Consider the following 27,051-nt stretch of genomic DNA (forward strand, 5'->3'; position numbering starts at 1 on the left):
GAAACACACCCACCCTCTGCCATTCCTGGGCCCTGGAGACCAGAGTGTCTGTGGTTCACCTTCCCGAGAAGCCTTGACTCTCCTAGGTGCCAGCAGAAGAGGGGGTGGGAGGAGACTTACCGCAGGAGTGAGGGAGGGTCCTGAGGATCTAGCCCCTCAGTAAGTAGACTTTCAACTCTCCTTGCATTTCAGCCCCATGTCTCTCCACACTCCCCTTGGTATCTGACTGTATTCGTTTCCTGAGGCTGCTGTAACAAAGTACCATACACTGAGTGGCTTAAAGCAGCAGAAATGTATTGTCCCATGATTCAGGAGGCTAGAAGAAAACGGGCATTGGCTGGGTGGTTCCTTCTGAGGGCAGTGAAGGACACTCGGTTCCCTGCCTCTCTCCAGTTTCTGGTGGCCTCAGGTGCTCTCGACCTGTAGATGCTGTTCCCACCCCGTGTCTTCTCACGGTCCTCCCTCTGCATGTGTCTGTCTCTGTGCACTGACTCCCCTTTGCCATAAGAACACAGTCATATTGGATTTGGTCTAATGACCTCGTTTTAAATTGACTCCCTCTGTCAAGTCCCACCTCTAAGTAAGGTCACATTTTGAGGGACTGGGGTTAGGACGCCTGCATATCTTTTTAGAGGGACACATTCAGCCCATCACACGACTGAGCCCAATCCTGAACTTCTGGAGTTCTGCAGTGACCAACTCATTTCCTCATTCTTATGCCTACCTGTCCCCCACACAGAGGCACATGTATGTACACAAACACACACACAAAAATAAACACACATGCAGAGATATACACTCAGATACACAGAAACACCTAGAGAGACACGCATAGACAGAGACACACACAGACACAGCTACACATACAGAGATACACTCAAACACACGCACACACACGTATATACATGTACACATGTGGAGATATATATAGATACACAGAGAGACACGCATAGACACAGGCACACAGATACACACATAAATACAAAGAGACCCACAGACACAGGTACAGACACAGAGACACATTCATGTACATGTACACATGCAGAGATACACACAGATACACAGAAACACAGAGAGATACATGTAGACACAGACACACAGAGACACACAGACATAGACACACGCACACACGCACACTCGCACACACGCACACACGCACACTCGCACACACGCACACACGCACACACGCAGATGTATACTTGGCATGTGGCTTTCTTCGGTCTGTCCTCTCCATACTCTTGCATCTGCTTTGCCTCTGCTCTCATTCTCTCTGCTTTTTTGACACATAACAGTTATATCCTCGTTCAGTGATTTCAGTGGGATTCGGAGAATACAGGGAGATTAATTTTGTACATTCACTCCCCCACATTTAACTGAACCCCCCCCCCAGCAACATTCCCTGGGGCCCGGAGCACCTCTAGGGACCTTTGGTACAAAGAAGACACCCTCACCTTGAAATGATGGCCTCTCAGGATCCTAGCCAGCTGCTCTGAGCATGGCCTGTCTGTGACCAGAAACACCTGTGACCCCAGGACACGAGGCCCTGCAGCCTGACCTAATTTCTGCCAGCTCCTCCCCCAGCTGACTTCTCTTTGTCCTTGTCCCACGGGTGTGCCTGCTGCTCAGTGTGCTTGTGTTCCACTACGAGAGGATGAACCTGTCGCTTTAAAAGAAAAAAAAGAAAGCCACCGACTGACCTTCCTTAGGAACGGGTTGCTAAGTGGGTGTTTTTGCTGGAGACTGGCTGCAGCTTCCCAGGGAGCCGCCCCGGACCGCCCCTCCGTCCAGCCTCTTCCTTCGGACCCTTAGGAGATCCACAGTAAGAAGGGCCTCCTCCACTTCCCTCCATCCCAGAGAGCAAGCGGAACCTGCCAAGTGCTCGTAAAGTTTCTTCAGGTAAATCTGTTCTCTGGGAGCAGGGCTGCAGCAGAGGGTCCTGCTCCCAGTCCCCCCCACCCCCACCCCTCCACCCCCGTGGAGTTCAGCCTCCCCACTGGGACTGAGCAGATTTAAGGAAGAGCCAGGTTAGGGGTTGTTCACATTCTACTTTCTGGAATGGAGAGCAGTGCTCTGCTGCTTTGATTAGAGCTGCTGCCTGGAGTCTGTTTGCAGAAACACTAGGTCAGCTCATCACAGCCCGGGTTACACTCCTCCCTGGGACATCCAGGTCAGCCTGTTGCTTTCCAGTCCCCGGAAACATTTGCTGCACATTGCATTTCTGGGCCTTTTTGCTCAAATTGGTTCAAAGGGCTAAATAGTTATTACTTCAAGCTTCCCTTTTCTTGGCATTAGACAGAGAAATGCCCATAGCAGACAGAGGGCTGAGGATCGCTGCTCCTCCCTCACCCTCCCCCCGCCAAAAAAAAAAAACACACACACACACACACACAAGAAAATCTGCGAGCTGCGATGTAGACGGATTGTTTCCATCCACTGCAAAGCGGTGCTGTGAAAAGCTAATAAAGCCTAATGGGAAATACATGCAGGATATTACATTTTCGGATAACTTCTGCACAGAAACTGCACCAGAAGGAAGTGTCTCTGTATGTCTCCTGGAGCTCATTAGCAGAATCATCATTCAAACATTTATTGAGCGTGCACTATGCACCAGGCAAGATGCTGAAGCTTAAAGCGCACAAAAAGGGATTCAGATCAGGTCAGAAGCACGGTTTAATAGTGCAACGAGCTAGGTGCCATGAGAGATTTGTAAAAGGGACTTATGTGCTTAAAGCCTGGCAGGGCCCCTCCAGGAAGGCCTGGGGGCACTCAGTTCATCAAGCCAGTGCACTGGGTATATATCACATAGAACAACTCAAATATGTATATGCACTCTTTGAAGGTAATATATGTTATATTGAGCTGATTAAATGATTCGCTGAAGCTATTTGTCACTAACCTTATACCCCGGGAAGCTACGGCTGGAATAACTCATAGAATTAGGTAATGAATTCAAAAAGGGTGCATGTGGCACCTACCTGCCCAGGGCTCCAGGCCACAGCTCTGACAGGATGGGACAGAAAAGGACAGCACTGTCCTCCGGGAGAAAATGCTCAGGCGTGTGAGGGCAGGGAAGGCTTCAGTCGTGCCGCCCATGGGAACAGAAAGGAAGCTGCCTGTGTCGCCGAGGCATCTTACTGCACATGCTTTACCATTTAGCCCTTATGAAATAATCTCCCATCGAGGTAGGAGTTATGGCCACATGTTCACAGACATAGAAATGCATCTCGGAGAGGCGAAGGCATTGCTCTGAGGGCACACAGCTGATGAGTGGGGCTGGACTGTGAACCCAGGCCCATGTGATGGTTTATAGAGCCCTCACTCTTCCCGTGAGCCCACATGTTCCTGTTCTGGAGCAGGATGCACGTATCAGATCATATTTTAAGCAGCCGAGGTGGAGATGCAGACAGTTCTGCCCTTTCCTTACACCTTCATCCCTTTCTCCTGCAGCTGAATGTTATGGGTCCTCTTATGACTGACCCCCTGAGGACCCTCAGAGACGGTCCATTTGCCTAGATCAGTGGTTCTCAACCTTCCTAATGCCGCGACCCTTTAAAACAGTTCCTCATGTTGAGGTGACCCCCAACCATAAAATTATTTTCGTTGCTACTTCATAACTGTAACTTTGCTACTGTTATGAATCGTAATGTAAATATCTGATATGCAGGATGTATTTTCATTGTTACAAATGGAACATAATTAAAGCATAGTGATTAATCACAAAAACAATATGTAATAATGTATGTGTTTTCCGATGGTCTTAGGCGACCCCTGTGAAAGGGTCATTCGACCCCCAAAGGAGTCGTGACCCACAGGTTGGCGACCCACAGGTTGAAAACCGCTGGTCTAGATGAAGTATCAATACTTTCCTTCAAAAATGTGTTCAGTTTTCTGCACTGAGTTAAATAAATCTTTAACCTAACATAGCCAAAGCCCTTTCTCACTGGGGCAGTGCTCCCCAGTTTTCAGTTGTAAATACTTCCAGAATCATGGACTGGCAGAACAGTTACTGATATTATTGAAAAAGTAAGAATTGCCCGACCAGTGTGGCTTAGGGTTGAGTATCGACCTAAGTTTGATTCCCAGTCAGGGCACGTGCCTGGATTTGGGGCTCGATCCCCAAAAGGGGGGCGTGTAGGAGGCAGCCAATCAATGACTCTCTCTCTCTCTCTCTCTCTCTCTCTCATTGATGTTTCTATCTCTCAATCCCTCTCCCTTCCTCTCGTTCTAAAATCAATAAAAACATATTTAAAAATAAATAAGTAAAAATAAAAAAAGAATAAATGGTGAGGCAGACAGAGACCTAGAGTAGCTGGGGGCAGGGGAGAATGGAGAGGGGGCGGCTCTGGAGTGGCCTTGGGGTCAAATTCTGAATGTGACACTTAATACCTATAATCTTGGGCAAACCAAGTAACCTGTCAGAGGTTGAGCTCAGAGGAAACCTCGGTTTCCTGACATGTAAACTGAGCCAGGTACTACTAAGCCGGGAGTGTAGTGAGGCCTAGCGATAACATGTATCCAGAGAGAGCATCCAATAAGTCTGCAGTAAGTCATGGCTCTTGTTTTGCTATTGCCAATAGAAATGTATTAATAAACAGTACGTATGCTGACAAGCTGTATATTAAAGCTGGGCAGTATTGATTTATCGTTTCTTAGCAGGAAAAGAAAAAATAAATTTTGTTGTCATCCGATTTCCTTCGAAACTCATTCAAAGGTAATGATCAGGAAAGAATGAGAAGAAAAGATCAACCCCGTTACATTTTTCATTTTCTATTCCTTTTTCACAGATAACATTTTTTAATTTATTGAGAACCTTTTCTTCGTTACCAAAATATTTCACAGTCCTTTCTTTTTTTCTTTTTCTTTTTTCTGGCTCATAATGGCCAGCGTGTTTATTAGAGCGCGTTTGTGTCCTTCAGAATTTTATTTTTATCATCTGCCCCCTTGTGCTCTCTCGATGACCTCCCCACCCTTTTATTTTCTTAACTGCTGTCATCATTCCCCTTCCTCTATTTGTTGCAGCCTGTGAGGAGGTCTGGGTGGGAGACAATCAAATTTCGGGCACTTTATTTCCCTTTAGCATGCTCATTCCCCATTAGGGTCAGTGAAACCTTGAACATCCAGATGAGCTGCTTAAATGACCGAGTCTCAGTTAGTATGTCAGGGAGGGCTTACAATTTGTCAGCCTTGATATTTCTCCCCATGTGCTCATCTAATCTTCACAGCAGCCCAAAGAGGACAATGTGTTGATGGACTCCAGAATGTGGCCATGGACACGCAGCCAGTGGTGATTTAGTCATTCATTTGAAAAATATTTATGAAGAGTCTGCTGTGTCCCATAGTCCTAGGCTCTTGGGGTAAACAAAGAACAAATGTTCCTGTAAAAATCAAGTTTTGTACTCAGACAAAAGGTAAAGAAGGAAAATTCAGCCAGCTGATTTTGTTTTTAGCTTACTGCTGTCCTGGTCAGAAGAAATTATTGGTCTGTTGTTTAAATTACTAAAGACAGCAAGATATTTGTGAATTATCTTATAATAAACAACTTACAATAAAGAAAAAAAGAACAAATGTTCCTGTCCTCTTGTGTCTGTATTCTAATGAGGAATGGGCAGACCATCACGAGTAAATATGAATGAATGTGTATGTTGACTGGTGATAAGTACCATGGGAAAATAAATCACTGTAAGGTAGTTAGCAAGTTCCAGAAGGTGAGGGTAGAAGGTTATCACTGAACTGTGAGTGTTCAGGGATGATCTCTCTGATAAAATGAAATTTGAACAGAGCCCTGAAGTAACTGAAAGAGAGAGAGCCCACAGATGTCTTGGGAAAGAGCATTCTATGCAGAGAGAATAGCATGGGCCAAGGCCCTGAGGCCAGAGGACCCAAGCACAGAGGAGACAGGGCCTTGTTGTAGGCCACTGAAAGAATTTTGGATTTTACCCTGTTGAGAAAGGGGAGTCTTTGGAGGATTTTGTGTGGAGGAATGACATGCTCTCAGCTAAATTTTACACAATTCGGTCCGGTTTCGTTGTAGAGACTAGACTGTAGATAAGTAAGGTGGGAATCAGAAAGGTTAGGAGTTTCTTGCACGAGACCACATGAGAGACAACAGTGCTCAACCAGAGTGACGTAGTGGAGGTGCACAGAGGTGGCTGAATTCTCAGTATAACGTGAAGGCAAAGCCGGCCGGATGTCTGATGGGTTGGATGTAGGGTGTCATGTGAGAGTCAGAGTGGAATCCAGAGTGACTCCAAGGTTTCAGGCTGAGCAAATCGCGTTCTGGTTATTAACAAGGTTTTTAACGAGGAAGGTTGCAGGATAGGCAGGTTGGAGGTCAGGACAGGGAGCTTCATCTGGAGCATGTTAACTGAATATCCATCTGCACTTGGACATCTGAGTCTAAAGTTCTAGGGAGACGTGCGGGCCCAGGATGTAAATGGAGAATCTGAGTAGATAGATGGTATTTAAAGGGAAACCACAGGGTGAGACCGCCAGGGTACTGGGCAGAGGCAAGGCTGAGCCCAGGCACCCACATGGAGTAGTTGGACGATGAGGAGACACCAGCCCAGGAGTTTGAGAAGCAGTAGCAGCCGGGGGGGGGGGGGGGGGGGGGGGGCGGGGGCGGGGGCGGGGGGGGGGGCGAGGAAACGGAGAAGAAACATGTCCCAGAAGACGCATGAAGAAAATATTTCAAGAGAAAGAAAGCAATGGGTCACTGTCATTACTACATGGCTCTGTCGGGTCATATAAGATAAGGACTGAGGACAGATGGTGAGATGTGGCAGCACAAGGTCATTGGAGACCCTGCAGGAGCAGTTTCAGGAAGGCTGAGCTCCAAGAACTGGTTGGAAAGAGAGGGTTTGAGGAGTGTTCCTAGAGGGTGGAAAAGTTAAGTGGTGGCTAGAAAGAAACATAAGGTCCAGAGAGCTTCTTTTTAAGGAAGGGGGTGTACACTGATAGCAATGAGACGATAGAGCAGAAAGAAGTGACTGTCCTGGTGAAAGGGAGAAATTGTCCTGATCACGGTACTGGAGGTGGGTGGGCAATGCAGGGCAGAGGCCCTGGCTCAGATGCCAGCAGGGACAGGCCACAGTAGCAAGTGGGAGCAGAGGAGGTGACAGGATTCAGTGGGGAGGGGAAGTGAGGTGGAAACCCTCTCTCAGTGAAATGAGGACCAAGGTCAAGGGTAGAGGCTGAGTGGGAAGGGGAAGGTTTGAAGGGAGAGAAGAAGCTGTGACGTAGCCTCCCAGAGCAGGATTCTAACCCGGGTCTTCTGGCTCCCAGAGCAGAACTCCCACCTGCTGCCCAGTAAAGCGGGCTCATTGCCAGGTTAATGGGGACAAAGGTCTGGCATCCCTCCTGTTACTCAAGGGCTCATTCCCACCAGTCCTGGGTCTGCAGGAACCGATTCCTTGTGAACAGGACACCTACTCAGTTCAAGGATTTCTCTAACCACGGGGGTCAGCTTCCTACTTACCAATAGCAAGAAAGCTGTTGCACTGATGTCCAGAAGCCTGACTTTTTGTTCTTTGCCTGGCAGGCAGGAGCCATTACAGCAGAATGGATCCCAAGGAAGAAAAAGTGAAAATAATTACAGAGGTGAGCGGTGGCTGAGATACCCCTGAGTCTGTGTTTGTGTGGGCCGTGCACTCACATCACCCATGTTTGGGAGCGAGGGAACTAGGCCCGCAACAAGCATGAATTGCTGGGCTACTGCACACAGAGGGGGCCATGTCAGGTGCATGATGGGGAGGGGGATGGTGAAGAAAACGCAGCTCTGAGGGCATCTACTTGTCATCTTGCCCTGAATTCTGACACAGCAGTTCTAAGGTACCACCTGCAGCTGCGTCCAGCTCGGCTGAAGCACATAGAATTCTAAAGAATTTCAGAATGAAGGTGGCAATCGTAGATTATAACCACGAATCAAATCCTCCGTCTCATGGAGTTCTGCAATTTCTAACTCATTGTGTACAAAATATCATTAACGCTGGCTAGCACACAGAAGGAAAGCTGTCTCCACCTGGGAGGCTGGAGCCCTCCAACCAGAGGAGACCTCCCTTATTCCTCCCAAACCTTGCTTCTCTCTTGGCTCCAGGACTCACTCGCTGGAGACCACAGAGGCAGAAGGAGATAGTAAGCTGTTTCCAAGAGCAATTCAAGAAGCCTGAAGGAACACCAGATAAAACCACATCCAAACACCAGATAAGACCACATCAAAACTCCAGATAAAACCACATCATGCTACATTTGCTTATGGCTTATTCACTCATGCAGCAAATATGTACTGTTCCTCTGGTCCCTGGGGATGCAGCGGTGAATAAAACCCTGTGCCCTCATGGAGTTTACATTCTGTGTAACTTGAAGTCCTACTGGGCTGCTCTTCATTGATGAAGGATCAAATCATGATTGAGAAGCCAAAAAGAACCTAGACTTCCCATAAGTCCATTGTAAGCCAATAAGAACTTAGACTTGTCTTGCCCTGGCCGGTGCTGCTCAGAGGTAAGAGCATTGGCCTGCACACTGAAGGGTTACAGTTCGCTCCCCACGTGTAGGAAGGAGCTGGAGGCAACCAGTCAATGTGGTTTTTTACATCAATGTTTCTCTCTCTTTCTCTCTCACCTGTTTCCTCCCTCACTTCCACTCTCTAATAAAGCAATGGGAAAATATAGGCTCAGGTGACAATTAACAAAAAAACTTAGGCTTATTTTAAGGACCATGCTTGCACACCTCAATGATATCAGCATTGTGTATCTAAGTTGGTGACTTTTTGAGCTAAGAGCGCTACCTACCTGGTGGGCACCTGAAGCACAAAGTCTAAGTGCACCCAGAGTATGAGTCAGAGAAGAGAGATCCGTTGTGTGGACTAAGGAAAAGCCGGCACCACACCCATCCCCTGGTTGGGACCTCTGACCTCTTCTATAATCAAGTTCCTGTCTTCTCTACCCCAAACAGCCAAGGGCACTGATGTGTAACTGGAACCCAGCCCAGCAACCTCATGGCATTCCTTTGAACTCTTCTATCATTAAAATCCATGCTTTGAGTTCCAGGTTTGTTTCTGTATAAGCATTTTTAAATTCCCAATTTTAGAGGAAAATTCTAATAAATTTGGTATACCAGGGAGAGGTTCTGACTTTATCTTGCAATTAGTTTTACACCCAGAGGTGTTTGCTCCCCAGGTTGAAAAATTTTAGGACTAGAAAAGTTGAAAGCTTGACATTTGAGAGCATTCAGCTCTCACAATTTATGACTAAAACTTTAGAAAATGTAATATGGAAGAAAAAAAACAAAGTTTGCCATGTTAACGGATATGTCACTTTTCAAAGAGATCTGCTGAATTTTTCTTTAAGTCAAAACTTTCATGATGATTTAACATGTATCTTTGTTATTCTCTGCTTGATGGTAAGACTGGGAGCAAAGAAGCGAAACCCTCGGTATGGCCCTGAGGTCATCCTGTGCTGGGGTCCTGCCTCTGGGCCAGGCCGCCTGTCTTGGCAGATTCGCTCCTCAGCTGCTTTCTTTAGATTGCAACAGGGAGTATCCTTGTGCCTCCAGGGCCTGGAACACAGTAAGTGCTCAATAAATGTCCTAGGCATGAAGGAGCACTCGGGACAATGGAAGCGCCATCATCTCATTTACAGTGTTTCCCTATGGACACAACTTCTGAAGGACATACCTAGTTTGAGAAGGGTGGATGAGGATGGCTACTTTGATTCTGTTCACTCACACTCAAAATCAGGACAAGATGGTGATTTTAACAACTAAAAATCACAGCCCTATTTCTTTTAATGACAACTCTTCCATTGCATTTTAATAAAGGAGTTCATTGAAAATTATGAGGATGCAGATGTAGGAAGAAAGAAGAAGACTTCAAAGACTCAAAGGAAAAAAGGAAAGAAACAGGTAGGGAGTGACAAGAAACACAACACGGGTCTGTCTACAACGACCAGCACCCACAGGGACCACACATCCTACGGGAGAGGCAGGGATGGGGTGAGTGGTCCTGGTGTAGCACCTTGTGTGGGACAGATGCCCTTTGCAATGAGAGCCTGGTTGGATGGGGACATTTTTCCTGTAAAGGTTTCTCCTGTCCCCTGGGAGAGGAGTCTAGAAATGATGGAAAGAGCCCCTTTAGTGCTGTCATCCAAGGTTATAAGCTAAGACCAGCGATAGATGGCAGTGCAGGATTACAAATTGTAGGGAACCCCCCTTCTTTCTCCAATTCCCAGCCCCAGTCCTGCTTCAGCCCAAGCAGCAGGCAGACTCCTGTCTCCCCGGCTGCTAGCAGTCCCTCCCGCTCTCCTCTCCCTGGAGTGGCTCTGCTTCCCTGGGAGCTTTCTCGAAAGATCAGCTGCTCAAGGTAAATAGACTCCCTGGGTAAGAGTCCTTGCCCATGGAGGGAGGATTTGTTTGGAAGACTCAGATGTCAGCTAGGAGGGAGGGGCAGGAGCGCCATTTTGAGCCAGCAGCCACGTGAAGGGGCCCTGCAGGAGGGTGGCAGGGGAGGTGGGGAGATGGGAGGGTTCCCCCCCCCCCCCGCCCCCCGCCCCCGCCAGAGCCCAAGGCTGGAAGAAACCCTCCTCTCAGTTCCCCCCTCCCCAGCACACTCCAGTTGGGATGAGCTGGACCCAGGAGCAGCCTTCCGGCTTCTGCAGTTGAGATGGAGCCGCCCAGGGGAGGGCCCAGGGGATGGGAGGTGCTGCCCAGCCACGTGGCTGGTCCCTCTGGCCACTCCAGAGTTTTAACCCCTTCCTGCAGGGTGAGCGATGGCTCTGAGACCTGGGCAGGGGAACCCATGGAGGCAGCAAAGGCTGGAGCAGATAGAAAAAGTGCAGGTCTTTAGATCATTGGCCACCTAAAGTGGTGAGCAAGGCTAGGGGGGTGTGAGATGGAGAATAGAATCCAGTGTCAGGCATCACACTTCCTAGGCATCATCTCATTAATTTAACGGGTACCAGGGCTCTGATCACCTGATCACAGATGGCACAGCAGTCTTGGGGTGTTGCAGAAACCTAGCGTAACATTTGCTAACCCCGTGACACTTCAGGATGGCTGGGGATTTATTTTTAAGTTGATGCCTCAGATATCCCCAGGCCATGCATTTAAGCCAGAATCTGTGCTTTGCATAGTGATTGATACAGATCGGCATCCCAGTGAATTTTAATTTCCTTTCCTTCAGAGATGAGGAGGGACGGAAGTTAGGAAGTCCCATAGCCCTCCCACGTCTCATGGTAAATCTGAGTTCCGAGGCCAGCCTTTGTCTGACCTTATAGGCTGTCACTGGACCATGGCTGCCCCTGCCACTCTGCTCACCTCCCTCCCCTGAGAGTTTGGGGAAGAAACCCGAGGCTGTTCTTTGCCCTGGATTATCCAGGGACATGGAACAGCTGTTTCCAAGAGTTGGAGTTGGGCTCAAATAGTTTGGTTGTGACTTTCCTGTTTCCCTTTCTCTGCAGAGCTCTGTACATTATACCTAGAAGAAGTGAAAATATTCACTTGTTTTGGGGTGACTTAGTGATTTCCTGAGACACCGCAGAGAAACTCAGGGTTGGCACTGCTTCCCTGGGGGGTGACCACAGTGGCATAGATAGTGGGGTCCCAGGTTATCTAGATCTGAATACTTTAGGGTCTAGTCTCTGTTTAAGTGACACTCCTCATCCTGAGATAGGATCTGGGTCAAATGACGCCCTGAGAATCACAACCTCCCACCCTCACCTGCAGCTCCGCACTGCTGGCCCCAAGGAAATGGTGTCCGGGAAGCCCCACAGTGGCAGCCAGCAGGAGCCTGCGCAGGAGGATCAGGACCCTGACACCCACCTTCTGAGCATGCCCACCCAACGAGGCCCGCGGAGTAAGTGTCTCTGGGTTCCATTCTCTAAAAATTAGTGATGCTCGGCATTTTGCCCTATGCTTGTTGACCATTCATATATGATGTTTGGAGAAATGTGTATCCTTTGTCCAGTTTCTAATCCAGTTACTTGTGTTGTTGCTGTTGTTGTTGAGTTGTAGAAGTTCTTTATATATTCTGGACCATGACCCCTCGTCAGATGTGTGATTTGCGTTATTTTCTCCTATTTCGTGGTTTGCCTTTTCCCACTACTGACGTTGTCCTTGGATGCACCGAGGTTTTTACGTTGGAGGTGGTCCCTTTTGTACCTTTTTGCTTTTGCTGCCTGTGCTTTTGGTGTCGTGTTCAAGAAACTACTGCCAAACTCAGTGTCATGAAGATTTCCTCGAAGTTTTCTTCTAGGAGTTTTCTGATTTTAGGTCTTACAATTAGGTCTGTAATCCATTTTGAGTTGATGTTTCTATATGGTGTAAGGTAAGGGACCAACTTTATGCTATTGCATGTGGATGGCCAGTTTCCCAGCACCATGTGTTGAAGAGACTGTCCTTTTCCCATTGAGTGGTCTTGGCATCCTTGTTGAAGATCATTTGACCAAACACGTGAGTATTTCAGGACTCCTGGCCATGGGGCCTTGGGCAACTACCAAATCCACCTGCCCCACAAGAGCCACCTTTATAAAATGGGGATGACAAACACCTTGCTGTGTGCAGCTGTTGCGACAATGAAATCAGGTGAGATGCCGAAAGCTTCCCTCTGAAAGTCTGGCACGTACCTGGTAGCCTCCTCCAGGTGAAAGAGAAACTTGGTGCTAAATAACTAACAAAAATAATTACCTTCCCCTTACCGGTTTGGCTCAGTGGATAGAGCGTCTGCTTGTGGACTCAAGGGTCCCAGGTTCGATTCCGGCCAAGGGCATGTAACTTGGTTGCAGGCACATCCCAGTGGGGAGTGTGCAGGAGGCAGCTGATAGCTGTTTCTCTCTCATCGATGTTTCTAACTCTCTATTCCTCTCCCTTCCTCTCTGTAAAAAATCAATAAAATATATATTTTTAAAAAAATAAATAATTACCTTTTACGTGGCTAGGACACGGCAGGCACCATGCTAAGGTTTCTACATGCACTACATTTCTCACTTCCCAGAACAGTCCTATCATCTGGCATTGCTCTAGATTAGGAAACAATGGTTCAGAGAAAACCAACAGCTAGTGCTGGGCCCTGAGCACAGACTCCGGTCTGCAGGCTCCGATGCTACAACCAGCCCTGTCCACAGTGGCTCCCACGGCCACAAGGACTCTTCAGATAAGGCACAGAGCCAGCTCAGAGTCTTCACAAGGTTGAGAGCCTGCTGTGGCACTCTCTTTTACCCAAAGCCTATCACTCAGGTAAATCACACATCTTCCTCTCCCAACCTAGACTAACCCCTTCTCTATTTGGGGTTTTTGTGTGTCATTCTAGCTCCTTACCTTTCAAAAATTAGGACACAGCACAGCTGGTATGGCTCAGTGGCTGAGCATCCACCCATGAACCAAGAGGTCGCTGCTTCAATTCCAGGTCAGGGCACATGCCCGGGTTGTGAGCTCCATCCCTAGTAGCAGGTGTGCAGAAAGGAGCTGATTGATGTTTCTCTCACATGTATGTTTCTATTTCTCTATACCAACCTCTTCCTATCTTTCTAAAAATCAATAAAAAAATATTTTTTAAAAAATCAGGATACATATCATCCCCTTTGGGAAGGCTCTCCCTCTCCCTCTGTGTGGCCCCTGTGCCCATGTGTCTGATGTCTCTTTTTATTGGTATGCAGCTCCCCTGTCCACTGAACTATGGATCTCTGAGGGCAGAGGCTGACTTCTAGCTGTGGGTAGCACATGCTGGTATACAGGTGGCACTCAGCAGTGCTCACTGACTGAGTGAGCAGCTGTCTCAGGCTGGCCTTTCTGCCTTGGACTGGAGGCTGTGCTCTGGCTGAGGTGTGCTCACTCACCACACCCACCTCCATGCCCACCATGCCCTTTCCCACAAGTCTGCCTACCTGGGTGCAAAACTGACTTCCCAAGCCTCTCAGGGATCTGGCCTCCCCACGGAGCTACCACACCAGCTCCTCACCTTGAACCTGCAACCTACTCTGTGGCATTCCTATATGGCTCCAAAAGTTGTCAAGGTCAGATGAGGTTCAGACACTCAGATACCAGCACCCTGATTCCATGGCCGCCCCCACTGCACCGGGCACATGTCCGGAGGTGCTACGTCCCTGATGTACAGCAGCACAAATCTATGCAGTGAATGCTTTGGCTTCTAATTTGCTGTTCAAACATATACATAGTCAGGACATTCTGAACAAAGAAAGTGCTCCACTGAGCAGGCACTCGTTCCAAATCAAATAAACATAGAACAAAAGTACACTCATTCCCCCAGGATTCCAACTCGCATCCCCTCTTCAGGGAGTGACTATCACATGTTCCTATGAACATAAGTTTCTTCATTGCTGGCATCTGTTTTCCATTCATTCATGTTAGTTTCTCTGATTAAAGCATCATTTCAGAGCCAACTTCTCGGTATTGACTGAAAAGGAAGTTTGGAATCTGATGAAATTCGATGCAAGTGAAAGGAAACATCATTTAAGTCAGGCTCGCTTTTTTAAAGCCATTGAGGCCTATAGAGACTGACCCAGGAAACAGATGTTAAAGGGACAGTACGAGACAGAAGGGAGAGCTGCCCAAAGGAGCTGGGTGTTGGGAGTTACATCTGAGCCCAGCAGCTGGAAAAGGGAAAGAACATTCTAGTCAGAGGATGCATATTGGGGATGCAGGCTTGCCAAACAGTTCTGGAGACTCTACCTCACATGGTGCTGAAGAGACAAGTATAAGTAAATAGTACACTGTATTCTAAAGTATTTTTTATTTTCTGAATATTATGATGGAATGACTTGAATATCTCATCCATAAGTTCTTGCATAGCCTCAAATCAAGTCTTTAATAATTTTAAAAATTGCTCAGCCAGTGTGGCGCAGTGATTGAGCATCGACCTATGCACTGGGAGGTCCCCGGTTGATTCCTTGTCAGGGCACATGCCCAGGTTGCAGGCTTGATCCCCAGCAGGGGTGTGCAGGAGGCAGCTGGTCTATGTTTTCTTTTTATTGTTTATTTTAATATATTTTTATTGATTTCAGAAAGAAAGCAAAGGGAGAGAGAGATAGAAACATCAATGATGAGAGAGAATCATTGATCAGCTGCCTCCTGCACGCCCCCCACTGGGGATCAAGCCTGCAACCTGGGCATGTGCCCTTGCCTAGAACCGAACCCAGGATTCTTCAGTCCTCAGTCTGACACTCTAACCACTGAGCCAAACCAGCCAGGGTTTTCATTTTATTCTTAGTTACCCAATGTGAAGCTCCTGGCAGGACCAAGGCTTTCGCAGTTAAGCTCAAAGAAGTCCAGACAAATGGAGGACTGTCAGCAGCCTTTCCTGTTTGTTTATGCAAAGTTCCAAATCTGCAAAATAAAACTGCATTCTCTTGTTATTTTAATCTAATCTTTCCTTTGGAGGTTGGGGAGTATTGTTTTAAAGTAAATGTCTTATATTTTTTTAGGCTTACCTCCACTTCCTTCAGCTTCTAGAACGGGCTTTGCAGAATTTTCCATGAGGGAGCGCATGAGGGAGAAATTAAAAGCTGCGAGGGTAAGAGGACCGCGTGAATGCTTTGTTCAGTCCTCAGGGCAGCTCTCTGGGTCTTGTCTCTAACTTGCTTTGTTTGTTCAAAACTGTGGGATCTGAATAGCGGTAAATGTTTTTCACATGTTGAATGCTAATGTAGTATTTAACATTGGCGCAGACAAAAATTAGCCTTGAGAAGTGTTCATTGTTGTTCTTCTAAACCACCTTGCTTGCTCTCATCGCTTACGGAGGTAAAGCGTGTATCTTTCACTGATTGTACTCCCCGAGAGGATGGCTGCGGTTTTCATAGCGTCACTGAGCCCATGTAGCAGTAATTTTCTGTTTGACTTTTTAGTCCAAAGCAGAAAGTGCGTTGCTCCAGGAAATTCCCACCCCTCGGCCCAGGCGCTTACGAAGCCCCAGTGAGAAAGAACTGGAGACTGGATTTGGTGCGGAGGTGAGAAACAGGCCATCTCTGCTTTATGATCGAAGACAGTGAAACAGAACGTAAAAGTTCCAGCAGAAGTTCTAGAACAGAGCTCTGCACAGAGGAGGTGTTAAGTGCTTATTAGTAATTGTAATAGCTACTACTTACAGAGTGCTACTCGGTGCCAGGCATTGTGCCAAGTCTTGAACCCGTGTTATCCCATGTCATTACCCAACACCCCTAGGGGGTGGGTGCTATTTTTTTCACTCACATTTGACAGATGAAGAAACTGAGGTTCAAAACGGCTGCAAAACCCTCCCCAGGTCATAGAGCACGTAGGTGGAAGTGCCAGGATCTGATCCCAGCTCTGTCTCATCCCCAATCTGTCTTATGGGTCAGAGTTGCTGGATCCATGGATCTTGCTGGGAAACAGAGAGAGATAAGAGCAGGTTCAGATGGTGGGGGACCTTGAACATCACACTGAGGAGCCTCGGTGGTTCTCTACAAGCCATGGGAATCTGTTGATGATAGGATGGGGCATGGTGTGAATACACTGGGGTGATTTTGTTCCACTCTGAGGAGCATCTCCATGGGTGCTCTTCTAGAGAGGTCTGTAGGGGAGGGACCACGCCTGGAGAAACACATTTAGGAAGCATTGCTACTGAGTTTTGAAGGTTTGAGATGCCTTTGCTTGCTGGAGGAAAGAAGCCTGGAAGAGGAGGGTCTTGCCACTTGGAGAAAAACTTACAGTAAAGGCCTATGAGGCAAAGAGGAAGCCAGTAAAAGATAGAAATACTTGGCAAGGATGTGGATGAAGGACAAGCTGTAGGAGGGTAGAAGAAGGAATGGACAAAACAACAGAGCAAATGGTTCAATGAAGTGTGTTTGCAAGTCTGATCTAACCGTTTGTTGTTGGTGATGATGATGCTTTGGTTGTTCTTCACCATGGAGACGAAGAAGCACAGGCTTTGGGAATGTTTCCGTAGCATAACCACTGATTTCTTATATGTTCCTTTCCTTTTTCTGTGATGAAAAGTTATAAACATTTAATCTTCATCCATCCCAAGCAAACCAAAGGTTCCATGATCATCAGGAAAGTTTCAACCCTGCTCGTGTGCTGTGGTCCAGGGTTCTTTAGTAGAAACATTCAGTGGACCTATGAAGTGACTTTTTGACACTTTTCTACTGCATTCTACTGAGCAGACATTTCTTTTTCATTCATTCTAATTTATTTATTTTTTCCTTGTAAGAGCCACCATTTTTTTAAATATTAGAAAAGTCAGAAAAACTACCTAAATTCCCATCAGCTTGGGACAAACACTTCAATTATTTTGGTAGGTGTGTGTGTGTCTCCACATTTGGGCAAGTGGGTTAAGTGATAGGAGGATCTGATCTCTTCTATCTGGTCTTGTCTATACCTTCTGATTGGTGCTCAGCTTTCACTTGTCCATGGGCCATGACTATGATATCCCAAAAAAGCTGGAGGTTCTGGAAGTACAAATATATTCCCTTGGTGTACGAGGTACTTATTTCTCCTTGTGAATAGATCCCGACTCACATGTCTATTATATTCCCCACCCCCTAAAAACCACTCCATGGAGTTCAGACAAACATCAACTACCTTGTCCTTAGACCAGATCCCGGATTCCTAATGGAACATCTCGCCCATGAACATATCTCTTCATATATACCTCAACCCAGAAGGAATATCTAAAAAGTGGCCCATTTCCATCCTATGGAGCAAAGGGTACAGCACACAAAGAACCCAGCTGCCCAGTGCTAAATACTGACAGGCTCACTCATCAGCTGTATGAGCTTGGACAAGTAACTTTCCACCTCTGTAAAACGGGGATATACCAGAACCTAATTCTTGACATTGTATTGAGTATTCGAAGTGTTCACACATGTTACAGTGTTCCTAACAGTCCTGGCACACAGAAAGCCCTCTCTAAGTATGAGCTCGTGTTAGAGGCTGTAGAGTCGGAGAGAAGAGCAGAAACCAGTTGGGAATACTTCGGTCAGTATCTAAATTCACCAACACAGACCTGTGCTTACTCTCATCTGCATTTCATTTCACTTTATTCTCAGTGACTTCTGATAAAGCAAAGCTAAACACAAATCTCCAAGAACCCTTTAACACTGAGGTGGAAATAACACAGAACATTTGAATACTTGGGCTCCACTAAACAGGACCAAAATTTCTCTATTTGGGGACCTGGGTCAGTGTCCCAGATTACCCAGGATCTGATCCTTTGACACACTCTCCCTGGTGTCCAGCCAGCATTTATGGAGACTCATTCCTGCCAGATGTCCAATGGGCTCTGAACTCACAGTGGTGACAACAGCCCGCCCTTGAGGAGCCCTGGGGATTCAGACATGTTCACGGACAGTGGAGGTATAGGGTGGTTAAGCTCGGCGATGGCTGCTAGGTGGAGTAGCAGGGCTCTAGAAGGGGTGGGTTTGAAGAGAGATGAAGATAAAGTGGGAACAACACCTGGTCGATTGGCTAGCAGAGGGAAGAAAGAACACCCATGATGAGTGTTAGCACAGTATAGATAGAAGGCTCCGCTTCCAGCAGACAGGGTCCCAAGGCTCACGAGAAGGCCAGGCCCTGTGCCCTGAAGGGTATATGCCAGACTTATTTACATTCAGACATTACTGATACTTTTCTTCATAGACTGTTTGGAAATGATCTCTTGGAAGGATATCTATTGATCTGAGAAGTGACTCTTTTTATTTTAAGGTTTATGGAATATAAAATTTTAGATTTGTTTGGTCCTGAGAGAGACAGAGCTGAGTAAGACAATATTCAGCAACCTTAGCCTTCAAATATTTTTGACATTTACCAGCATTTCATTTCTCAGGAATGGTGGTCTGCATTAATGGTCACAAGATATGCCTTGGGAGGGTTAATGCTTGTTTTACAACATTCTTGTGTTATTTTATTTAAATGGTGTATCTATCATTTTCGACTCATCCAGCCAGGGAGAGAGACCCAAAGGACTGCACAAGACGATGACTCCCAAAGTTATTCAAGAGTCAAGTTCCGTGACTGTGTCCGAAAAATCAAGTCTAAACCCCCGGTGAGAAATCCTGTCTTTAAATCGTGCTTGTTTTCAATCACACATATTTTAAATCATGTGGGGTTTTTTTGTTAATTTCTATTTTCCAAAAATATCCAATGCGAGTTGGCAATATACATGACCTGCCTCCTATTGCTGTGGAGAATGCAATAAAAAGTATGAGAAACAATTCGTACTTTCAAAATCCTAGAAGCTAGCTCGATTTGGGGCAGGGAAATGCATTAAGGGCAGGGACGACTATTTGTTCAGCTCTGACGTTGCACCCGCTTTCAATATGCGGAAAAGGGGACACTAACTCAAGATGAACCAGAGCCTTACCCCCCCTCCCCCCAAAAAAATGGTCTTAAAAAAAAAGGCTAACAAATCTTGTATTGCTCATGATTAAATAAAACCATCTCAGCATTGGCCTATAAAACAATGAATCCACTTTTTGGCATTTTAATCATCCTTCCTAAAGCTTTTACTGCTATTGATAATATATGTATGTGCTTGTGGGAGTGTAAATAAGAGCCCGTTTACACAAAATAACTCGTTAAAGGTACCTATTAAAGGAGGCTACCAACTGCCTGTTGCCCTTGTTACAGCTCATTACCAGTAGTCTCGGACCTTCAACAGAGGTAATGTGCCTGATGCCATTAGCATGGAGCCCACTCCCAGCGAACAGTGCACAGCTCACTCCAGCTTATAAACCCTGACCTTCTGTTGCTCTCTGCTTCTCCTCAGCTTCCGCCTGGCTTCCCTTCTGCCGAAGAAGCCTATAACTTCTTCACCTTCACCTTTGATCCCGAACCAGAGGAACTGGAGGAAAAACCAAAAGCGAAACATACAGAGGGAGCCAGTCAAGAGGAGGCGGAAGGAGAGGAAGAAGGGCCACCTGTTCAAGGAGTAAACAAAACGGTATTTATGAGACTGACGTGCTGCCTACTGCGCTAAGAGGGCCACCTAACAAAACGGTATTTAATATTTTGATGGTGATGATGATGATGGTAATGACAATGAGGACCACAATGATGATGAAGAGGATGATGAGGATGATGAGGATGATGAGGATGATGAGGATGAGGATGATGATGCTAATAAGGAGGAAGAGGAGGAAGTGGATGACGATGATACCCTAGCCAGGAAGAAAGTGGCTGAAGGCAAAACTGCCACCGCCACACAGAACAGCTCATCCATGTCTTGGGTGAAAGAAAAAGGGTATTAGCTTCACATAACCCCACAATTTGGGTAGTCAGGGCCTTGAATTAAATCTGTCCATCTTCTGTGGAGAAAGAAAAAAAAGCAGAACAATGTGGCTTGCAGAGTTTTCTTGCCCCCACAACCTTACAGGCAAGCAGCTTTTTGTGCCCCGTGCCACACCCAAGCTCCAACTCAGATTCCCTAATTGTGAGTGGTATGTGTTCGATAAAAGAGAGCATGCCTGTAAAAGTGTGTAAAGGACTTACCCGGGTGGTGTGGCTCCGTGGTTGAGCGTCAACCTATGAACCAGGAGGTCACAGTTCAATTCCCCAACAGGGCACACGCCCGGGTTGTGGGCGTGAGATCCCCAGTGTGGGGCATGACCTCCTGGTTCACAGGTCAATGCTCAACCACTGAGCTACACTGGCCGGGCAAAACATGCCCTTTGAAGTCATCTGTACGTGAAGCCCTCTCCTGTAGTCCACGCTCTGGCCTGCCCAGACCTTTGTTCATATTTTCATACTGAAAGTGGACTTAGTCTTCCTGGCGGGAGCTTTAGATCATCTAGAGGCCCTTTCACTCACTTCCTTTTTCTGTCTTTGCTGCAGTTTTTCCCAGTCTTTGGTCTTTGCTCGTCACAAGCGGAGGTAGAGCAGAAGCAAGAAACAGCCTTCCGTTTTTGAGGTGTTTGGCATTCTCTGCCTTCAAGTTATGCTGAGAGCTTAGTTACCACGTAGATTTACTTTTCCTCTCTTATTGTTTTGTATGTTTGGGGAGGAAATATTAGGAGGCTGGTAGCTGGGCAGCAGCAGTGTCTTCAGCTCCCTGCACGACTCCACAGGATTTTAAAAGGTGTTGCTGTTTTGTTTTGTTTTAAAGCCTTGATTTTTATAAAGGAGAAAGTAAGGGGAAAAGGAGAAGAGGAAGAAAGAGAACGAAAAGGAGAACACGTGTGAAAAATCCTCAATTATGCAAAATTAACATGCTTCCACTAATATTTATAATTGCAGGTCCTGTGCTTAAGATTTTTAAATGGGTCATTTAATTCTATCCTCACAAAACCCTAAGAAGTCATCTCTATTAATGCACCCATTTTACAACTGAGAAAACCGAGGGTCAGTAAAGTAGACAAGATCCCTGTGGCTGGGACTCCAGGTAGTCTGAGCAGAGTGTGTGGACCCTACACTTGTGCATTTGCCTGGGGTGGGTGCCAGGTGGAAGCTTAAAATGCTACATAACTTGTGAGCACATGTTCTTTAAATAAGTGTCAACCTTCCAAGGAGGCCAGAGTTGTTGAGGTTTCATAGATTCCCTTAGCACATCTCTTCTGACTTCAGCCGGATCTGATTTTGACATTTGCCAAGTATAGGAAATAGTGAGAAACAAATAAAATCTGCTTGGTAAATATGAAAGGCCATGTAGCTTTATGCTTTTGTTTAAATAAATAAACAAACAAACAAGCAAATAGATAAGTAGGTAATACTATTGTAGGTTGTGTTGTTTGGTGACTTGAATATCATAGATTATTTTTTTCTATATAAACTGATCATCTTAGCATGATTTTTGTTGTCATTTTCTTAACGCCATGTAGGATGAGGAAGAGCTGCTTAATGGCAGAGGTGCTGAGGATTTCCTGTTGGGCTTACATCACGGGGCTGATGATTTCGTGGCGGTGAGACCTGCCTATTATGAAAGTGTCCACATTCGGCTGCAGAAGGAGAAAGAAGTCCTATTCATACCCAGTAGGCTGACAGGTACTGGCTCTTTCTGTCTTCCCGCTCACCTTCCTTTTCCTTCAGGGAGAAAGAATTCCTATTCATACCCAGTAGGCTGACAGGTACTGGCTCTTTCTGTCTTCCCACTCACCTTCCTTTTCCTTCAGTGACAAAAGGATGATGGTGTCTAAGGACGCCAGATCTCCATCACTGATCCCAGGTTCTAATCTGATTTCATAATCAAGAAATAGCTCCACACAAACACACCAAAAAAAAAAAAAGTAGAACATGGAAAAATATCCACTGAACAAGCTATTATGGACAGAATCACAGAAGAAATCCCGGAATGCCATGGGAGCCCCATCATCAGATCAGTGACCATCCCTGGGAGCTCTGAGAGTCAGGCTGTGAAAAGGAACAACTGTGTTTCACCCTCTACTCACACTCAGTGCTTCTAGAACAGTCCTGTGACCAGGTGTGTAGGTTTTTACTTACACCAACCAATCCTTCCATGCTGGCAAGGTGTCCTACAATTCAATACTGCTCTACCTACCAGTGGTGCGTGCAGACCCCACACAGTAAGGGCTCAGTCCCACAAGACTACCCACTACTTCAGACAGCAATTGCCAAATAGCATGTCCCCAGGCTACACACACTTTTACTCGACTTTGCTGAAATTCAGGAGTTCCCCTGACTCCCTCTTCAGGTTTGATAACTAGATAGCGCATAGAACTCAAGGGAGCACTTCTATTTATTGGTTTATCTATAATAATAAAAGCATAATATGCTAATTAGACAGGACAGCCAAAAGACCTTCCAGACGACCTTCTGGACAAAGCTGGGGCTGCGAGGGCCGAGGCAAGCCATTGCGGCTATGAGGGCCGAGCCCCTTGCACAGATTTCATGCATCAGGTCTCTAGTTATAAAGAACATAGAGCTCACAGGTGAAGAGATGCAGGGGGCAAAGGGTGTGTGTCACCAACCAGGAAGCTCTCCAAAACTGATTAATTACATCACTGCCATCAGTGATTAATTCTATCTTTGGTCCCTCTGTCCCTTTTTTCTCCCAGAGGTGGGAGTGGAGGGAGTGGGTGATGAAAGCCCCACTGTCTTCTCACATGATTGGTTCCCTGGACACTGCACTAATCCTGAGACCATTCAGGAGTCTTCTCATTAGCATACAAAAGGGTGGACAGTTAGCACTTTGGAGATTCCAAGAGTTTGAGCAGCTGTGTGTTTGGAAGCAGACTGGGGGCGTTCCTTGAGGTGGGGAGTGGCCAGGGTGCTGGAGCAGACCCTCTGATTAACCCCTCGTTACTGCTCCTTTCGCATACTAGTAGGTATTGAATGTTTTCATCTCTACAACATGGTATTGCAAGGAAACGCATTCGTCTTCTCCTTTGTTCTGCTTTGAGAAATTAATTTGGAAAACAGGCCTTTTTCCAAGAACAGAAAGGAAATCTTTGTTGGGGAGGTTTGCTTTCTCACAAGGCATTTGGAAACGTTAGGTGGGCACTAAAGTGGCTGCATTTCTCTATGGACTGTCTAGTGCCCACATATAAGAAGCTTCCTGAGAACGTGCAGCCCAGGTTCCTGGAGGATGAAGGACTATACGTTGGAACCAGGCCTGAGGTGCCGCGGGCCACGCAGAATATCATGGAGAACAGGCTGCTGGTGCAGGAGTCCGTAAGCACACCCCCCTCCCAGCGTCGCCCCGAGTGACCCAGGGGATCCCTTTTTCCACAGGGCAGTCACTGCACCACCCAACTCATTTCCCCTTGGGGGTGTCCGTACACAGCCGGACACAAAAAACATTCTGAGTTTTTTGTAACTTGTCTCAGAATGTTTCATGATCTCAAGCGGCACACACTCACTGCTGAAAAAATATCTTCTGCCAGCTGCATTCCGGCTTCTGTAAATCAGATGTTGGCAACAATTTCCCAATTTATAGAAATAAATGTTCAAAGATCCAGGATAGAATGTTCTCTATTGCTTTTCTCCTTTTTTTAAATTTTTAATGAATAGGATACAAAATTTTCCATAGCAATTATTACAGCTTTTTCTTTAGGTTTTTTTTATTTTTATTTTTTGCAGGTGGGATGGTGGTGAGGACTATATCTTAAATTAATTGTAGGGGGCATTAGTGAAGACTCAATTTCTAATGGAAACAGAGACTGGAGAAGATCTATTGGGGAAGAGGGAAGGTACATAGATGTGTATGTGGACCTGGAATTTCCCTGCAAATATTATTTATTTTGTAAACCATTTCTGTCCAATGAGAAGAAAATGTTCTTCCCTCTGCCTGCTCCCCAGGACAGAAGGTGGTTCGGAGATGATGGCAGAATCCTAGCCCTGCCAAACCCCATCAGGCCTTCCCCTTCCCGGCCACCAGCCTTGACCCAGGAGCAAGACATTCATGCAGAGCTCGAAACACTATATAAGAAGGTAAACCTTCCTCTCATTTTTAATAGGTGCCTTTGCTTAAAAGTGCTTTGCTGCTTGAATCACTTGGAGTACTAAATTCGTGGTATTCTACTTTGATTTATTTTTTAAATAATTTACATCTTACACATAAAGAACAGACAGCAGGCCTATTTACAAGGGAGTCCACTGTGCTCACCTAATCCCTTCTTTAACCAGGAGCGAGCTTACCAGGTGGGGTAGCTGAGTCAGTGTCTTATTTGCATATCCAGGTTCGCTCTTATTTTCCTTCTTTCCTTTCTGTCATCTTACTTCAGTTGCTACTATTTTTCCAGGACAAATATGGACACTTGGATTTTAATCCCACCAATGATTATTCTTTTTCTGTACAACTTTGTTTTTTTCTCCATGGGCATGCATCTCTACTCATGCTGAGACTGTCAGCAGATGGTCCATATGCACCATTGCTGATAGTTCTGGTTTTCAGTTTTCAATTCAAGACTGAAAGGATTAAATCAATTTCAAAATTAAAAGAATAGGCCCTATCAATGTTATTTATTTTGGGGAGAAATTGTAGCAAACAGAAAGAAAGACAACAAACCAGGGGGTCTTGCTCCCCAATAGGAAGAGAGTTGGGGTCTTTTGAGTGGTCTTGCCCAATGACTACCAAGAGTTCTGGGAGCTATTTTTATTTAGTTGAGCTCAGCTTACAGCAAAGGCCACCAATAATCACTTGAACATGAGCTAATGCAGATCTGGGGAAGGAGACACAAAGTACAGGTGCCCCAGGTAATATTTTAAGTAACTGAAACTATGCTGCCAACGTTACTTATTCATCAAGAAGAGTACAAGATGGAACCTGAGAGCCACACCTGAGTGATCTCATACCCCATGTAAAAGGAAAGGCAAGGCAAGACCCAGCCAGAGCCAAGCAATTAGGAAGGAATGTTCTTTTAAGTCTGTGGAACGATGTTCAGTTGTACTAGTACATGTCTTTGTGAGGTGGGAATGTTCTAAGTCACCCAGGTAGTCTGGGTGCTCACAAGACAAATCATGACCACACAGAGTAAAAACTTCTAACGTGAATGCAGGTGCTAACTTAATACTTTTACTGAAATAAAAGAGGAAAGAAATGGGTCTCCACTGTTGCCATTTAAAGTGTAAGGATCTTAATGACCAGAACTAGGGCTTTCATAACATACAAATTATTGGTGGAGTAAGACCCATGCAGGATGGGCTTTCTGCTCTATAATCCAAAGGGAGATGCAGTTTAGCCTGTTTTGGAAGGGACTGAGACATGGTCAATCCTTCCCTATTTATAAACACATCCTGGTTTACAAGGACTTTTTTTAAAACAAAATATCTACCAGTCTTCTCATTAAAGACATTTTTAATACTTTTTTCAACATGGTATTTTTAAATGCTATTTTTTGGAGAAAATGTGTTGTTTTATTAAAATAAAAGTAGGATACATTCTATTGAACTCTTGCAGAAAATCATATGTCCTAAATATACATTAATAGTCTACTAATCTGGCAGAGGACAAAGTATGAGATTAAATGGCTAAAAAGAAATAAACTCATATATTCTTACCAGTGCAAAGCAGACAGCAACACCAAACCAGGACAAATTTACCGGTAAATGAAGGCTCATATGTACATGCTTTGTTATAAGTGTGAATACCAGTACTATTTTGATGACTAATAGTAACTGAAAAGCAGATCACACTATATAACCTGTGGGAGTATATTTCTGTACATACTTACATGTATTCTCACACACACACACACACACACACACAAACAATCTGGACCTCCCTTTCCTATTCTTAGTCTGAGACGGGAGAAAGTTAGAATCTTATAATCATAGGAGTCCCCTCTACTGGGCTTTCCAACCTCCCTGTGCACACCCCAGGCCTTATCTTCCCCACCTCCTGTAATAAAGGTCAGCTCCCAGTCCTCCTCCTAATGCAGTGGCTGCTTGGAGACAGGCCCAGCACATCGCAGACATCCACTCCTCTTTGTGGAAGAAATGAGGTGGTATATGTGAAATAATTGATATGCTGCCTAGTGATCTACAAAATGCTAATCTTTTCTCAGTCTCCCATTCCTACAGATGAAGAAATAGGCTCAGGGATGTGTAGTAACCTCGCCAAGGTTCCAGAGCAAATCAGAGTTAGAACCAGAGCTGGAATCCAAGGCTTCCCCCAGCCCAGTCTCTTTAGATATTACCATGAAGAGGAATTAAGTAAAGAGATTATTGAACATTACCCACAACTGATGAAAGATAGATGCTTCAGTTCTCACTACAGTTTCTACAACTTCCATTTAACTTCATAACTAATAAATAATACATTTATGTCACATAAGCTTACCATTTTCCAGATAACATAAGTAGGTTCCAAAAAGTTCCATTCTGCAAAAACAGAGGATCGAGAGATGTGTCTCAATGCCCACTTCCCGATCACAGTAGTGTCTACCTAAATGAAGACACAGAATCAGAAAGGTCTCTCCACCTTGGACCTTCCAACCTTAAAAGCAGTGGGGATCTGTGGGGCATATTTAAAGATTTTATGGGATAAACACAGAGGGATTTATTGGGCTCGCTATGCATGAAGCGATCCATGGACGTCCCAGTGGAAATTTCCATTCCTGTTTCCACATCCTCAGCTGCTCCATCTCCCTCTTCCACTGTTACTTTGTACATGGAGAATATATCTATGATCCCAATAAT

The 27,051-nt window shown here is 45.7% G+C and overlaps 1 protein-coding gene and 1 long non-coding RNA gene across 13 annotated transcripts in view; both read left to right on the forward strand.

The window, feature by feature from the left end:
- The first annotated feature begins 1,719 nt into the window (after positions 1-1,719).
- On the forward strand, positions 1,720-9,014 carry LOC118666905. Its single transcript, XR_004971100.1, has 3 exons — positions 1,720-1,896; positions 7,538-7,596; positions 8,093-9,014. It is a non-coding gene; the product is annotated as an uncharacterized LOC118666905 (long non-coding RNA).
- An 803-nt stretch (positions 9,015-9,817) lies between these two features.
- Positions 9,818-27,051, forward strand: part of CC2D2A (coiled-coil and C2 domain containing 2A) — a 69,316-nt gene continuing 52,082 nt past the window's right edge. For 8 of the 12 annotated variants that reach the window (XM_036329133.1, XM_036329139.1, XM_036329152.1 and 5 more), the window contains exons 1-9: positions 10,230-10,354; positions 11,716-11,845; positions 15,429-15,517; positions 15,849-15,950; positions 18,902-19,003; positions 19,727-19,900; positions 21,774-21,936; positions 23,447-23,583; positions 24,211-24,342. In XM_036329133.1, coding sequence (XP_036185026.1) covers positions 11,740-11,845; positions 15,429-15,517; positions 15,849-15,950; positions 18,902-19,003; positions 19,727-19,900; positions 21,774-21,936; positions 23,447-23,583; positions 24,211-24,342 — 1,005 coding nt within the window. In that variant the 5' untranslated portion in view covers positions 10,230-10,354; positions 11,716-11,739. Of the gene's footprint in view, positions 9,898-10,229; positions 10,355-11,715; positions 11,846-15,428; positions 15,518-15,848; positions 15,951-18,901; positions 19,004-19,726; positions 19,901-21,773; positions 21,937-22,060; positions 22,373-23,446; positions 23,584-24,210; positions 24,343-27,051 lie in introns of those variants that run through there. The other 4 variants (XM_036329134.1, XM_036329170.1, XM_036329179.1 and 1 more) reach the window with 4 other exon arrangements.

This window comes from Myotis myotis, unplaced genomic scaffold, assembly GCF_014108235.1.
Source record: "Myotis myotis isolate mMyoMyo1 unplaced genomic scaffold, mMyoMyo1.p scaffold_m19_p_1, whole genome shotgun sequence".
Classification (NCBI taxonomy): Eukaryota; Metazoa; Chordata; class Mammalia; order Chiroptera; family Vespertilionidae; genus Myotis; species Myotis myotis.